The 17,331-nt window shown below is 40.4% G+C and overlaps 1 protein-coding gene across 1 annotated transcript; it reads right to left on the bottom strand.

Annotated features, from left to right (window-relative positions):
• Positions 1-110: 110 nt before the first annotated feature.
• On the bottom strand, positions 111-16,344 carry LOC134205344 (SAGA-associated factor 11 homolog). The gene is made up of 2 exons (XM_062680522.1): positions 15,820-16,344; positions 111-772 (listed from the first exon to the last, which is right to left on the bottom strand). Exons 1-2 carry the CDS (start codon positions 16,178-16,180, stop codon positions 591-593), a joined length of 543 nt encoding a protein of 180 aa, XP_062536506.1. The 5' UTR covers positions 16,181-16,344; the 3' UTR covers positions 111-590.
• Between the last annotated feature and the right edge of the window lie 987 nt (positions 16,345-17,331).

Below are 17,331 nucleotides of genomic sequence, written 5' to 3'. Positions count from 1 at the left end.
TCGAAAACGACATAAAGTAACATAGCAAGATTTGCAAAATAATAATATCATAGTGACGTACCCCAAAAAAGCATTTCACAAGAATTTCTCTATAATAACAAGTCTATACATTATATTTTACAGCAATATCTATAATTTCATACCCTAATTTGTTGTTTTCTAAGAAATTACAATAGTCATTATATAATAATATTTAAGTCGTTCACAATCTTTTAATGTTTATAGATCTTTGATCGTGTTGCCTAATCTACAAATTTTTGACCACATCTAAATTGGAATCCTCATTGTAAAACTTTACACCACAATGTTGTGTTCAAATCTATTTTCATAAGTTACTAAAGTCACAATTTCAGCACGAACACCAGACTCAATCCAACCAAGTCGTGTGATCGATTCTGGTATCGTTTCCGCTTTCTAGCCGGCAGTTCTTCATGGTTTGCATTATCGCCAATAACAAGAGTGAAACCTTCGTCTGACCACGCTCGTCAAAGCTACTTACCAGTCGTGCGCATCTCGGAAGGACATCCCACGGAAGACCGAAGCCGTTTCTTCCAGGGATTCACCTTGTTTCATAACTGTGTTAATTATTTTCATGACGACTTGCCGTTCTTCTTGTTGCCGTTGGTTCTGACCGGGGCGATCTTCTTCTTGCGCTTCTCGCCGGACCAATCGGCGTCGTCTTCGTCGTCCTCGTCCGCGCCAAAATAGTTGCCTCCATCTCGCGTATTGGCTATACGGCGGCTAGCGATTCGCGATGAATTCCGGCCCATTCCTGGAAAGTTGAAGCCAAATTGTGGTCTAGACTGTATTAGATTATTTAGATAGAGGTGGGAGGCGAGGGCACCAACTTTGTCAGCAGACAAGATACAGACCCCATTTGGTTTTTGGCAACAAAGCCATATGATTTTGGTAACAAAACAATCGAATTTTCAGGAAAAACGCTGCGATTTTCGAATCCGCGTAAAAAAATGTGTCTAGTGTCACAATAAATGGAGAAATATAAAGTATGTATAATGAAAAATCAAAACCCATTCAATTTTTGGAAAAATAAAAGAGTTGGCACACACAGCCGCTACTTGATCAGTACAATTTCCGATGAAGAATGTGTGTAGCCGCCAGACATTCTAAATACTCACGCTCCTCTAATGTGAACGTCTACTAGACCTGTGCGCCGCCGCCAATGATTTTTTATTACGCCGATGGCTATTGCACAACTATTAAACCAGTAAATTAATGGGTTTCGTAATGAGCAATATTCTTCTTTATTAAAACATATTTTTTTACATGTACAGTGATCGGCCGGCTTGGCGCTCCAACTTCGATTTTAATTTTGCAGTTTGAGATGGTGGATTTTGGCGCAACTCCCCCTGACCGGCACGCCGTAATCGACCACAGGGAGGATGATTTGCTTGTAGACAGCAAGCCTATTTTCAGGGACAATGACGACCGACCGACCAACCGATCAAAGGGTACAGTTCTTCTTCTTCTTCTTCTTCTTCTTGGCATTACATCCCCACACTGGACAGAGCCTCCTCGCAGCTTTGTGTTCATTAAGCACTTCCACAGTTGTTAACTGCGAGGTTTCTAAGCCAGGTTACCATTTTTGCATTCGTATATCATTAGGCTAACACGATGATACTTTTATGCCCAGAGAAGTCGAGATAATTTCCAATCCGAAAATTGCCTAGACCGGCACCGGGAATCGAACCCAGTCACCCTCAGCATGGTCTTGCTTTGTAGCCGCGCGTCTTACCTCACGGCTAAGGAGGGCTCCAGTAGTTCCAACAAAACGTTACACTCCGTCACCGTCTTGTCAACCTGTTGCCGGAAAATAAGCTTACTGTCGAGAGTCAAGTCAAGGTAGTCGGCCTCATTGGCCCATTCCACCCATTCCATTCGTGTCATTGAGGATGATTCAACAGTCCTAAAGCGGAACATGTTTAGGAGATTTGAAGTGGAGGGAAAATGATGACCTGGGTCTTCGCCGCGTTGATACAGATCTTCCAGCTGGTGAGGTACTCTCTCAGGACATCCAGGCCTCGTTGGAGTTTTGCCACTAGCGCTCTGATCACTTTATTAATGTAGACGATGGAGGTGTCATCTGCGAGACAGAATGCCGCGATGTTGTGCGCATTGGAACTCGCTCCGCTGATTGAGACCCGGAATGTTCTTGCCGACAGGTAATTGTTGATGATTATCACCAGGTTGTTGGGAAGATTGTATCGTTGTAGTTTGTACACCAGGCCATCAGCTGATGCCGATTAATCGAGGAGCCTGGTAGACGACCGCCTGCGAGATGTGATCGTTCATGTTGGTGATGTACAAGTCGATTGTCGAATGGACGCCGGACAGACTCAGCCGAGTGGGGGAATCCGGGCTCAGGATCGTGTAGTGGCCTTCCTCCATTTCGTTGCTCCAGATGGTGCCGTTTTGATTACCGCGACTGTTGCCCCAGGCTTGATGTTTGGCATTAAGGTAGCTGGCAATGATGTACTGGCCTCCGCGTTAGCTTAACGCTGTACCATCACCGGCTTTAGCTTGAGTTTGGCAGTACGCCGCGATGAGCGTGATCGTGCCGACGGAAGTAGTCACTTCGACACCGATGGCCTCGATGATCCTCAGCTGAAAGCTTGGCAGCAGGCGACAGTTGATGTTATATCGAAGTGCGATAGCCACACCACCTCCCCTGGACGACCGGTCGAGTCGCACGATGCGGAAGTCCGGGATGTGGACGCTCATCTCCAGCTTAATGTGCGTTTCAGTGATAAACGCAACGTCGATCTCCTTTTCTTCGAGGAAATCAGCCAGTTCGATGCTTTTGTTCTTAAGCGAGCAAGCATTCCAGTTGATCAGGCCCGCCCTACCAGCCAATTTCAATAATGAACATACCATCTGGTCGAAACGGGGTTTGCAGCCGAAGATCGCCATCAGTTGCTCCGGAGTGTAGAGCGGAGCAGATTATTCCGGTCGGACGGCTTCGTTCTCCGACTGCCGACGGAACCCTAGAGAAGGGAGGGGGGGTCATTCGCTGGTGGATGGTGCCGATGGTGCTGGAGCTTGAACCGACGCAACTGCCGCTGCCAGTCGCTTGTGCGGTTAGAGGTGTGCGCCGGTCCGAAAATCGTAGGCGGCGGCGTTTGTAGGAAATTTAGTCGGCGGCGGCGGCGTTTTCGACGTCACGCCGGAAGCCATTTTAGCCGGCGGCGTGAATCGGCGTGGAGATTTTTAACGCTTGTTTCTTAACGTTTTTTTTCTGCCTTTTTTCAGGATGTTTTCAAGACTTCAACGGAAGAACTTCTCTCAAAAATTCTCTGAGCTTCTCTAAAATATTAATTTGAAAATTAATTTCGGACTTTCCATGACAACTACTTTAAAGTTTTGATAATACTTTGGAATTTCCAAGGAAGCACTTTGGAATTTACAAGGAAAATTGCTTGAGTTTCTACAGGAAAATGTTTCTGTTGAGTATTCTTCGAAATTTACACAGAAAATTCTTCAGATTTTCTGCGCGAGATTGTTTAAAATGTGGACATCAACAAAACTAAATTAGATTTCAACGGCACATTGTTCTAAATTTTCATGAGAAATTAATTGGAATTTGCACCGGATGTTTTCCTATTTTCTATGTAAATTTCTTCTGAATTTCCGATGTGAATTTTATGAAATTTAAACCAAAATTGTTCAGAGCTTCTACGTAATTCTACGAAAAAAAATGGATTTTTGACAGATTTCTTTTGATTTCTACAGGGAATTCTTTGTATTGTTCATAAGAAATTCGTCGGAAATTCAATGCAAAATTATTAAAAAGAAGAGGGTCGTTTGACCGAAAATATTTTGGCGAAAGCCAATGGGCCGAATAATATGTTAATTCAAAAAGCATCCAGCCGAATTGTATGAACGATTGGGCAAAACGGTTATTGTTCTGGCCACACTTCACATCGCTTGACACATGTCAAATCGGCCAATTGCGAATAAGGTACAGCGGAATGCGGTTGGGTTTCGATTAAGGCAAGCAAGGAGTGTGCAAGGAACAGAAGAAGACCATGTAAGCCCTTATAAAAAATCTAAAAATTTACTTGTTTATTACATTGAATTATAATTCCAGCTTTGAGCTACCGTTGAACAACTCCGTCGCTACAAAGACCTTCAACAATCCGAACATGTCTCAAGTCTGCAATATTGTGTTGTGATGCAACCCAGTTCCATTGTCCGGGCTGAGTAAGAGAAAGGATCTCCCCAACTCGATAAGCGACGTAAGGTTTGAACTTACGATGATCTGAACGAATCCAGCAAAGTACGGTACTGGAGTCCGTCCACAGGTAACAGCTGTTGAAGGTTAATGAGTGATTGGAGTAAACGCTCCTCAAAAGCCGTGCTCCGAGGAGTGCTGCCTGCAGTTCCATCCTGCAGTGTCTATCGAAAAACGAAAACAGTTTGGCCAAAAATTTCATTTGGCCAAAGCAACATACGGCCGAATTGGTAATTTGACCGAAAGAGTACTCTTCCCTAGCACGTCGTTTGACTGATATGGTCGTTTGGCTGAATAGGTTATAAGGCCAAAATGGATGTTTGACAGAAAGGCTTATTCGGTCGAAAATGTTGATTACTGAACGGTAATATGGTCAAAAATATCCACCCGTTTGGCCAAATAACATTGTTGGCTAAATGGCCTTTCTGCCAAACGACCATTTCGGCCAAACAACTTTTTGACCAAACGACTTTTTCGGCTAAATGGCTAGTCGGCAGAATGACATTTTCGGCCGTATGTCTATTTCAGCTAAATCAAATTGTCGGCCGGATGGACTTTGGCTTATTAGTTTGTTCGGCCAAATAACATATTCGGCCAAACACCTTTCGGCCTTGTGTCTATCGGCCAAATGGCCCTACCTGTCGTTTGGTCGAAAATCATTCGACGAAAAGCCATTTATTCAAATAACTGGTTAGGCCAAAAGTCTTCTAGCCAATTTCCATTAGGTCGAATCAAACGTTTGTCCAGAACGGTATTAGGTCGAAAATGGATTGACCGAAAATGACATTTGGCGGAAAGCGACAAACAGCCGAGAGCCTCATTCGGCTGAATTTGTATCTGACCGAAAAAGTTTTTTGCTCTAACAGTTTTTTTTGTTGAAAATGTAATTTGGCCGAAATAGTCGTTTGGCCGAATAAGTCATTTGACCGACTTGATTATTTGGCCGAATATGTCATTTGGTAGAAATGCTCGTTGACAGAAAGAGAAGTTTGGCCCGAGAATGTCCTTTCTGAAAAACACACATTTCAGCCAAACAGCATTTTCTGCTAAATGACCAATTCAGCCGAACGACACTTTCGGTCGAATGCTTATTTCGGCCAATTGAGCTATTCGGTCAACTGTTTTTTTTTTAACCAAAGGAACTGTTCAACCAAATGGCAATTTCGGCAAAGTAATTTTAGACTAGATGGGCTCCATATTAGGCCAAACAACTTTCGGACTTACCAACAAACAATTCAAGCTCTATTTGTAAAAAGGGCGAATGCCGCAAGACTTTCATCCAAGGATGTTATCGATCATTTAGAAATTTGTGTTTGATGATTTAGTAGTTTGTCTATAACTTATTCCAAAAGCTGAATTTCAAAATGTGTTGTATGGCGGACTTCTAGTGTGAAGGTTTTTCGCAACTCTGCCTTATAGTTTGTTGTTTGAATTCCACTAGTAACGAAGTTATAACTATAGTTAAAGTAACTTAAACTAAATGATAATGAAATTCCAATCATTTAGTTAAAGTTACTGTAACTAGCGCTATAACTCCGTTATTAGTTGAGTTCTAGCAACGAACCATTGGGCAGAGTTGTAAAAAAACCTTCCCACTTGAAGTCCACCATACAAATGATTTTGAAATTCAGCTTCTGGAATGAGTTATAGATAAACTACTAAATGATCGAACGCAAATTAACATCCTTGCGACTTCATCGACTTTCCCTCTTATAAAATAAAATAATGAGAACTTGCGAGAACCGCAAATAAATCTTCTGCTTGTCGGGGAAGTCGACGAAGAGAATTCTCTCTTGTGACATTTGCAGTTTTACCAGATAGAGCTTGAACTTTAGCTATACAGTCGACTCTCAATATCTCGATGTACTGTATATCGATATATATCCGTATGTTAATGGTTTTCTGGTCATTTTTTGTTCAGGTTCTATGTCGATATGATTTATTTTGTTGTCGTTTTTCATAGCGACGAGTTTTTTTTTTGATCTATTACCCATTTAAATTTTCTTTCCATTCCTCGATCTCTCCCCATCTCGATGGTCTCTTAAATATCGAGATGTGGAGAAGTGTGTATATGTTATAGAAGACTTATTCTGGTCATATAAGCGCTTTATTCTCCTCCAATGTTTGTTGGGAATTGTTGCTATCGACAAAATGGCTTTCTGCCAAACGACTCTTCACCGCTCAAAAAATCTATTTCGACGATTTTTTGCCTTTCTCGTACACTAAGTGTACGTAAAGGCTATAATATTGCTTCAAAAACAAAATTTTGATAGGAGGCCCGGAGGGCCGATTTTTATATACCGATCGACTCAGCTCGACGAATTGAGGTGATGTCTGTATGTGTGTATGTATGTATGTGTGTGTGTGTGTATGTGTGTATGTGTACAAATTTTGTAGACACACTTTTTGGAACTTAGCATTATCCGATTTACTCGCAACAAGTTGCATTCGACGGGGAATGCGGTCCCATTGTTTGCTATTGAAAATTGGCTCGATCGGACATTGCATTTCGGAATTATTGAAAAATCATTGTTTTTTCCCAAGGGTCCCCCCTTGGAAAAAAATTCAAAACCGAAAAAAAAAATTTTCCGAAAATGGTGGCAATACATTTTAACTAATGCAAAAACATGCAAAATGATCGAAAAAATGTGATCTATTCTCCTAAAGAGCTTTTTTGACCTTTCTAATGTGATTCTTTCAATATATTTTATAATGCACGAGAAAGGCATCATCACTGCTAGGTGGATTAATCTGGGTTTTTTGGATTTCAACACGAAATCCTTCGAAATTTACACTCGAAGTTTATCTTACTTTCCACGGTGGGATTTACGAAATTTCAACGGAAAATTGTATGGAATACAGTCGCCTCTCCACATCTCGATATTGAAGGGACCAGGGGCGACTCGTCCATACGTTCTACCTGTTCATGGAACAGGTAACCATTTTTAGGTCAGAAGTAAGAAATTAATGTCTTGGCAATTAATTATAATACACTGGATTTTGTTTTTACGCGATTTACATTTTCTCAATTTTCCACTCATCCTAAATGTTTAACGTATATTAATTACCATGTGATTTTTCTTTGATTTATTCTGGATTTTTTGAAATATGTTGCGAAGAGTTTGGTGGCAAATTGAAGTCACACGATCAAAAATACGAGCGAAAAAAAATCGTGTAAAAACAAAATCCTGTGTATATAAATAATTTACAATGATTTTAACATCTAAACATCTAAAGAAACAAAATATTTCGTAGGCAGATCAAGTTAACGCCACATGCTTGGCGTACGTCAAATTGCAGCTAAATGTGTGTTTCTCTGAAAAACCACACCCCATCATCACATAGAAAGCTTTTGCCAGTCGTGCGATCTATAATGAAGAACCAACAGCAGCGCTGCCAGAAGTCAAATTTAAAGTTTTGCGCCATGACAAATGATTTGAAATAATTTCCTCCTTGGTATGCTCACTCGTTCTCCGCGGGCAGAGAACCAGCGTGAGCGTTGCCAGCTTTCTCCGTTTTCTCACATCATCCTCTTTCGCATGCGAAGCAAGCACGTTTAGATGCAAGTTCTGCTATGCGCGCAGGAGTCAAACCCGTTCGACGCGCTGCGAGAACACGCGACGCACCTTCGGTTAGACTCGATCGTAGTGTCGGGCTGTGCTATGCCGAAAGGCCGCGCACGCTTTCGCGCCGATGATTAGAAACAGTTTGTTTTTCTTTTTTCTCGTGATGAATATGCAATACATCAAAAACAATATTAAATTAATGTTTGCGTTTTCAAAAGAGACTTTAAATAATGCTTTTTTACGAATATTCAAAATCAATCAACATAGAGAAAAAGGTATAGTTTTCACTAAATTTGAAAAATTAAATAAACACATTTCAGCTTCTAAATGTGACTTATTGGTCGTCACAATCTGGGGTCGCATCAAACAATAATTGTATAATTATATACTATAATTATTATACTAATAATGGTTAATAACATTTCTTTCATAGCAACAATATATGTGAGAGTTTAAATATTAGCGGCGATGGGACCAGCGTACCCTGAATGGTGGAATGAGCCGATATGAAAGATCTCTATTCTGAGCAATATTCAGTTATTGCCCAACTGCCACCAAGTTAGATTTTAGACGATTTCCGAGTCTAAAATTTTAAGTGCATCTAAATTTAAAACATTTTTGTAACAAAAGAGAAAAACAAGTCATTTATTGTTTTGTAAATCTTTTCTATTTAAATTGTATATTTGGTTAAGTTGAACAAGAAAAGGTTGTAATATTAGATTAAATGCCCAACTTTCATTCGAAACCACTCAGCTTGATGATTTTTTTTTATCAGCATGGTAGAACAGGTGTAGCAAAAGTCCACGAGACGCCCCTGGAAGGGACCAAGATGAATACACAGCTAGGTGTTTCAATCTGCCCAGTTTATGGACGAGAAGAAGGCGGGGGTGAAAAATTCATTTTCGGTGCAAAACATAAACAAACCGGCTGGCTCTTCCATACTAAAATCCAAGATGGCTGAATCGTGAATTTGGCAGATTGGAACACCTAGTGGTGTATTCATCTTGGAAGGGACCATCGAGATAGGGAGAGATCGAGGAATGGAATGAAAAATGAGATGGGTACTAGATCCAAAAAAGCTCGTTGCTATGAAAAACGACAACAAATCAAATGTCGTTTCTTGTTGTTGACGTGTTTGTTATTGTCCAAAGATGGTCTAGTAGCCTAAAAATTTTAACATATCGACACAAGGAGAGTAAATCCTGAACAAAATATGATCAGAGCACATCGAGATAGAGAGATAACGAGATACACGCTTAAAGTCATTCACACAATTTTGTGTTTCGATCACACAAAACGGGCCTAATCTGGAACAACACATTTTATGAGTAGGCTGACCAGATCATTTCGGTGAAAAAACGGGACAAACGCGCTTGTAAAACGGGACATTTCAAAATACTTTGTGATTAAATTCAAGAGCTGTGGAAATTTCCAAATGTATAGGTTTAATTTTCATTTTCCATGTAAGAAATTGGAAATATTTTAGAGCGAATCATTCCCCACCATAACATTCTATAGATTAATTTCTTGTATTAAGTTAGTTGTGAAAAAATACTAAACTACAAATATTTTACTCTTCAAAGGGACGCAGACAAAAACACGAAGAAGCAGAAAATTACGCATCTTTCAATATTTGAAAAAAGTGGAATTTTGAAATTTTATTTTGATCTACTCTTAGATGCGATGGATGGATTTTATTATTGACCAATATCAGAACCTTTTCCAATTCTGGACAATTGAAAATAACAAACAAAAGTCAAAGCTCGAGTCAAAGGGGCATTAGAAGGCTAAGAAAAAATAGTTTTAAGAAAAAATGTCAAAATACAAATGCGAAAAAGTGGGGAAAAATATGCAGATAAAAATAACAACTATCTCAACAAGGAAAGAAAATCAATAAAATGCAATTTCAATTATTTCTATGAATATTGGCGCATGAGAATAAATGTCGAATTTATTCAATTCAAAATTTATTCAAATGCTGCTAAAAGTAACGTAGCGGGAATCTTGTCCATTGATTTTGTTCGCATAAGCTTCCAAAAAAAGCTGGACTCACGCAATTTTGTCGTGAAGAGTAAAAAATCCTGGCCAATTTGTAGTCTGATTTACAGCTCGGAGTCTCCGAGATTTCCGCCGGATTGTATTTTGAATCGGGCCGAATTTAAAATTTTTCATAACGGAATCCCATAAATCTCGTCCACACACATGGAAGCGAAATGCGCAGACAAACTCCTGATGTGTAAATTAGCTTTAAAATACGTGAGGACCTTAAATCTAGCCTTTGATCAGACCAAATTTTCCCTCGGTTTGAAACTGCCCCAAACTTGATTTTGTTCAGTGAATTTATATTATTTTATTGATTTATTTTTTCATGCCGTCGTTTTTTTCGGTGGATGATTTCAAAATATTCAAAATTATTCAGAAAGACTTTGAAGAATTCTTAATGTTTCGGAAAGAATCAAATGATTGGAAAAAATGTGGTAAGCAGATGTGCAAAAAAAAAAATAAAATTAATTACCTACTTCGGAAAATAAACCTAATCTGAAAATTAGAATGTCTGCACCTGCGCTTAATCTTATTGACGTTGAGGCGTGACCTGATTGTCAGCAAATACTTGCCTACCAAGTTACTAGATCCGTTCAATCCGCTGATGAATTGGCCAATCTTTAATGCCCAGGAATAAGCACAAAAAATTATTGAAATGAAACTGTATGAAAAATTCCTCGGAGAAGCACTTGTTATCATTAACTGTTAAAAACCTTAAGAAAAGTCGATCATTAGAAAATTCGAAAGAGCATAGATAGCATTCTTTTTAAAGAAACACTAATAACATATAATCTCACACTTTTTTGATGGGTTTCGTCCACTTTCTTCATTGAGAGAAAAATCTCTCTAATAAAGATACAAAAAATAACTTTCTATGTATTTGATTCTAGATTCCTATCCTGCCTAAAATATTAAATTTGTTTGAATTATATTTTGAAGCTTTTTGGAAGAATCCTTGAAAAAACGGGACAAATTGAGGATTTTTTAGATTACGACGGGACAGCACAAGAAAGTCTAAAAAACGGGACTGCCCCGTTAAATACGGTACGTATGGTCAGCTTATTTATGAGTAACTGCCATGTTACACATTTTAGTGTAATTGACGGTTAACGATTTCCGATGAGTTCATTTCACACAGTGAGAGAGCGGTCGAAAAACGGACCTAACCTCAATTATATTTTTTCATTTAAATTGAAAATAATCGCAACATTTTTATACTATTTCAGAGGAGTCCCCATTTGTTTCGATATGACCAAACTAAAGTGTGATGCTTATAGTCGCACATTTTAGTTGTATCGTATCGAAACATGACGAAAATCCTCAGAAAAAGTAATTTTCGTTGCGATGCATGCCGGACGCAACCGCCATCATGGCGATCAAAATGGACTTGACAGTTCGAAGTAAAGTTGCTTACACATATATGAGAATATAAGACATTACACAGCGACTGTGCATGTCTTACACATAATTTTCACACAGATTGCTATTCTCTCGTGTCATCATCGTCATGTGTGAAAATTATTCATGCGATGTGTAATTTACTTTAAGCGTGTAGGAAGGTTATCGAGATGTAGAAAGCTCAAATATATGTAGATTGAAGGGACTGAGAAAACCATCGACATAGGGAGAGATATCGACATGTAGAACATCGAGATGTAGAGAGTCGACTGTATTTGGTATTTCCACGTAAACGGAATTCTAATGTGATGTTCTAGGGATCAACCGGAAAAATCTACGAAAATTCCATTGAATCATCGCATTTTCCGCGGAAAGTTTGTCAAATTCCGGGTTCCCCGGTCGCATGAGACAAAATTTAATAAAACCAAAATCGACTTTCGTTGGTGTATTGGCCTATCCTCGACAGCCGTTCGATCAGGTTCGCGGTTTAGCACATCAAAATTCAACGAACAAGTTAATCCCGGAAACACCCAGATGCCAAAAGAAATGCCGGACTTTACAAAAAATGGCAATCATGATCCAAATTTATTATATTTAACTCCCTTTTAACCCCATTTACACTTAAATCTAAGATTCTACTTAACCGAATGCTGTTCCTAATCCTAGTGTGTTGGCGTGTGTGTCCGTGTGCCTAGTGTATCCCACGGCGCCAGCATCGTTGACGTCATCCGGATGACTACATGACCGGCCACGACCGGTTTTGGTCCACAGGGCATACCACAAAGCTTGCAGCAGGACGACCAGGCTGCGCTTGACACACGCCGCCTTCCCGCCATCTCACATTACGTGCATGAATGTCTATTAGCTATTAGCTGTTATATGGGATCGAAAGGGAATTTTACCAGTTTTGTCCAGATTCACTTTAGAGCAGATTCACTATTGTTATCTATTGTTAGAGGGCTCATCGATCTCAAATTATCTCCTCCTTCACTCCTCCATTAGCATGATGGTTTTATGCCAGCGAGTAATATCTGCATGCTATTCAAATGATTAAGATTATTTCACTAACATACAAAGTGCATAGTCCTTTTTCACGAACCTTGCTGTTGTACTATTGGGCTCGCGCTGGCAATTTCCACAATCAGTAACTTTGATCTCAATCTTAATCAGAACAGTGAACACCACGTCTTTAAGTAAAATCGACGGTAGTAACACGGGTTGTCTGTAACGCCTTTTTCACTGCTAACGTGAGACTATTGGCTCTATCTCCGTTGGTACCTTTTTTATCTGCCGCAGCATCAAAGACGAAATCGACCACTAGAGAGCAGGTACGCTTTTCGATTACTCTATCGCGAGAATGAGTGATCTGGACTGGTCAATTTCAATAGATCGGCCTGTTAGTCGTTTTCGTCCCTTTCAAATGCCCAGTAATCGGTTATGGAGAGTTAGAAATGTACTTTCTTAGGCCATCTAGTGTGCTCGAACTAGTATGCGCACACGATCAGTTGATGATTGGCGACAACTGATCATCTTAAGATGATATTGTATTGTTGTTCTGTTGTGAGTATACTGAAAGACAAGTGCAGTAGCCACAATATTCGTTTTGGTCTGGGGGACTAATAACCATTCCAAGGCAGCGTAACTAAACTCTGTCGTTAGCTGTGTTTGGAGTAGGTCACAAGTTCTGCGGATTTCTTAAATTTTTAATCGGCGTGGAAAATTAAAGACCACCGACGTGAAAAAATTTAAACGGCGGCGCGCTGATGCAAAAGTGCCGGCGGCGGCGTCGTGTCAAAAACTGTCGGCGGCGGCGCACACCTCTATGTGCGGTTGTGACGGGGGGAGGATTAGAATCGCACGACGGGGAGCCGGGATGGCTGGAAAGTTCACCTCGTTGAGAGCAGGAACACGGTTCTTCATCAACAGGGTCCTGGTGGAGACCTTCTTCTGGATTTCAAAAACACCGCTCGCTTTGGACAGTCCTTGGTTGTAGCCTGATGTTTGTCGCCGCAGTTGGCGCATTTGGCATCCGCCACCTCCATCTTGTCGCTCTCTTCGGTCGGATGGGGTTCGCCATATTTGTTGTAGCGCGGCTTTATGCGGCAGTTTCTGGTGCCGTGCCCGAAGTTAAAGCAGTTGGTTTACTGCGTGACATTGCTGTGCACTGGCCGATATCGCTCCCAGTAAACGACGGTGTAATTTATAACGACGATCAGCTTCAGGTCCTTCTACGTGGTGGAGCCGTGACCCAGGTGGACCAGGTAAAGATGGTCGCGTTATCTACCCCGTCTTGTCGTGACGAGCGATCTTGTGCACGGTCACCGGATTCAGGCCGCAGCTCTCGAGTTCTGCAAAGAGATCTTCTTCCTTCATGTCGTGGAGCCCTCGCAGCAAAGCATTGAGCGGCTTTGTGTCGGGGTGGTCATGAGTGTAGTACTCATACTAGTGGAACCTCGAGGAACACCACGGCGGATTGATGATGGTCCTTGTTTGCCGGCATCACTTTCACGCCCACGCTGCAGAGCCGAAAAGTACATTTCAGCCCATTAGCGTTCAGCTGGCGAACTTTCGGAGCCAAATCCAGCGGATCACGGAGGGGTTACCTGCACCTCCAAGAGCAGTGCGCTAAGGCACCTTTCACTCGACCGAATCGGCCACCGAATCTCCCATGACGGGTCCGGGAGAAAATAACTCCAACGCGACGAAGCGTAAGTGAAGTTCATATTGCATTAGTCTAATTCCAAATATGCAAAAAATATTGGATGGTGCCCTACAACTGTAACTAGCATTGGGCTAATTTTGCTATAAATTCATTGAATGATTTCCGAATAACGCTGCTCACACTTACAAGATAAGTTTTGACAGACATTGAATTATTTTTGATAGCTTTCTTGTCTTTTTTAGAAAGCATTTGCGATTCTTATGACCGGGTGTTTTCAATTTCATGTTTAATTTGATTTCTAATCAGGACATGAGACGCAGCCTATGTTTTTTCAAGAGTTTTTATTATTAAAAAACTTCTTTGAAAATATATAAATTTCTTTAATTTCTCTAGTTTCTTCAAAAATTATTCTAAAAATTCCTTCCAGAATATCTTTTGGCAGCCCATCAGCAAATGCACCCGAATTTATTTCAAGAACTCATCCAAAAATGTCTAGTTATTTAAACTTGAAATTGCTTTTCGAATTTCTTCTGGAATTATTACAACGGGAATTCCTTCAGGATGCCCATTTCAAGTTTTTGGACAACAGAGACATTTTTAAAATGAAATTAGGAGGAATTACTTCAGGAATGATACGACAAATGCTGTTTAAAGCGTACCATTGGTACTTCGCGTACCTGAAGGAATAAAATAGACCCTATCTCGCAGTGGCGTCGCGTAACCTCACTTTTTACCTGTGCACTGATACGAAACATGAAAATTTTGATATTTCTACAGCCCAAACGGAAAATAAAATTATCAGAGTCGTTTAAACTAATCAAAATCTAGTTATTCTATACATTTTCGCACAAAAATTCCTTAAATTTAAGTCCAGTGCACGGGTAGATTGAGGTTAGGGAAACGCCACTGCTATCTCGCGGTCCTTAGCCTCTTACCCAGCAACTCATATCCCTACCTCCTCATGGCGCTGGACGGGATACGAGCAACCTTAGGGAAGATCGGGTAACCAACCCCGGTGGGAGCAATGGTCGTATGCTGGCAACAGAGTTGGAATAGCGCACGCACGATCCACGCAGAGCACACATCTTTCAACAATTTGTGTGTAGAGCGCTCTATCTTACTACTGCGAACAAAACCAGCCACTCATCCCCAAGCTCCTAGATAGATACTAGATTGTATGTTTATTGTATTGTTTATATGTTTAATTATTAATGTAAAATATACTTTTAGTTGAGTTTGTTCGCCAACCAAGGACGGAGGACAAAGGACGGAGAGTAATGGCGCTCAATTTCTAAAATCCAGTTGGTAAACCGCGAGACATCACTCATCGCGAACGCTGCGCAACAACCGAGGACTCATGGGCCTCCGGACCATACATGACTTGTTTGTAAAATAAATATGAAAAAAAAAATGAATTTTCGTCTTCCACCATGGTTGGCTAATGGACGAGTACCACAATCCATGGGCATAAGCGCTACCACCACAGCGCTGGTGCTGGACATTCGATCGACGATGAATTACCCGATAATACCTTCCACTTTTTCGTTCTCGATCTGCGGCGATGCCAACAGATAATATATCCCAAAATATCCCATTCGGATTCATAATGTTTATAATGAATGAGAAGTCTTACGATTATAACAAAATCCAATGTCTGTAATAATGAACAATAGTTTGAATAACAAAATTATTTAGAAAACGATGTTTATGAAAACATCTACATAAATCTGCCAAGAGATTAGACACCAGTTGGACTAGTGAAAGTCTGGCATATTGTCCGAGCTGTAGAAGAAAGAATGTTTTGTCGGTTAAGCCGCTTTAATTAAGTATAATCTTAATTAGTCTTAGTCATGGTCTTTACCACAGAAAATTTTAAATTTACAAAACGAAAAAAAACTTACCCATACACTTTTCAAGATGTGGGGCGAACCGCGACGCGGCCACAATCCGGTTGCAGTTCGGACAGTTGCAGTCGATGGCTTTCTTACTGTTCGTCGATCCAAAAACGTCCATATCCGGCAGATCGACGATTGTGTAGGGCTTACTGTCCTCCGGTTCTCCCTCGATTGCTACACCGGAGCCGGACTTGTACGCATGATGTACTTCGAACACCACTCCCAGAATGGTTTCGTCGATGAGCGATTCCAGCAGATAGTTGGCGGCCTTCTCCCGTGTGTCCGGATCACTCATGTAGTTGCGGAACTCGGTCAGCAGCTCCGTTTCGTCCGCATACTCGATGTGGATGGGCTCGGTTTCGCCCATATTGTCGGATGTGTCACGGAACTACTTAAACTACGGATATTTTCGTATATATAGTTCACTAGCAAAAATGCAGCAAAACCATTTAAAACGATCGATCAGCGGAATCGCGACGAAAAACAATGCCGACCGCCGGAGCTGTTTATTTACCCGATGATAGCAAACTGACGTTTCTGATGCATTATTTTTGGTTAGCATTAGGGATGATCAAAAATTGTTCAAACGCATTTTAATATTTTAAGGTGAATCCTTCCAAAAATCATTGAAATAATAATTTCTCATCTTAAATTCAATACCAAATTTTCAAAACGACTTATCTGCTTTTGTAAACAAAGATTAAAACATCGATTTGTCGAATCTGAGAACACTCCCTCGCAAACCAACACCATCAACATATAATACTTATGACACACTGGTGGTATAAGTACCATGGTACAAAAATCTTGAAATGAGTACCATACCAGTTATTGTCTTTATCAAATATAGTCTTGAAATCTTTTGAATTTTCTTGTCCTCTTGTACCATGGTACAAGTACCACAGGTGTGTCCTTAGTATAAGTGAAGACTTCGGCTACCTGTCGATGGTGTTGGTTTGCGTGGGATTGTTCTCAGATTCGACAAATCGACGTTTGATATTTTTGTTTACAAAAGCAGATAGATCGTTTTGAAAATTTGGTATTGAATTATAAGCTATTTTACGAATCGGGTGAAATGACAGGAGACCTATAACACTAATATTCACTACAGTATACCCCCGCTGATCTGACAAATGTATGGCCAGACTAACGAGGTTTCTCTCGTTAATCCGACTGTCAAATCCATACAAATGAATCAAAACAAAATCACAGCACAAATTTGAAAATTGACAGAATAATGTGTTTATGCTTTTTAATCCGAAAAATTCCGAATTAGCGAGATCTGGACGACTTGTTACGTCGGATTAGTGAGGTCCAGACAAAGGTAGCCTCACACCTCGGGAATTTGGTCCGCGGATCAGCTGATCGAAACTGTCTCATAAAACGACTTATTGTGCATTTCACTGTTAAAATAGACAAATCCAAGAAAAATTAGAAGAAAACAGATGACGGTGCTAACTTTGACAGATCCTGCAGCACAGCATAAGAAGGCAATTTAAAAATGCTAATAATAAATTC

Source organism: Armigeres subalbatus, chromosome 1 (genome assembly GCF_024139115.2).
Source record: "Armigeres subalbatus isolate Guangzhou_Male chromosome 1, GZ_Asu_2, whole genome shotgun sequence".
NCBI classification, from domain to species: Eukaryota; Metazoa; Arthropoda; class Insecta; order Diptera; family Culicidae; genus Armigeres; species Armigeres subalbatus.
The sequence above is the reverse complement of the archived record's forward strand: the minus strand, read 5'-3'. Positions and strand labels throughout refer to the sequence as shown.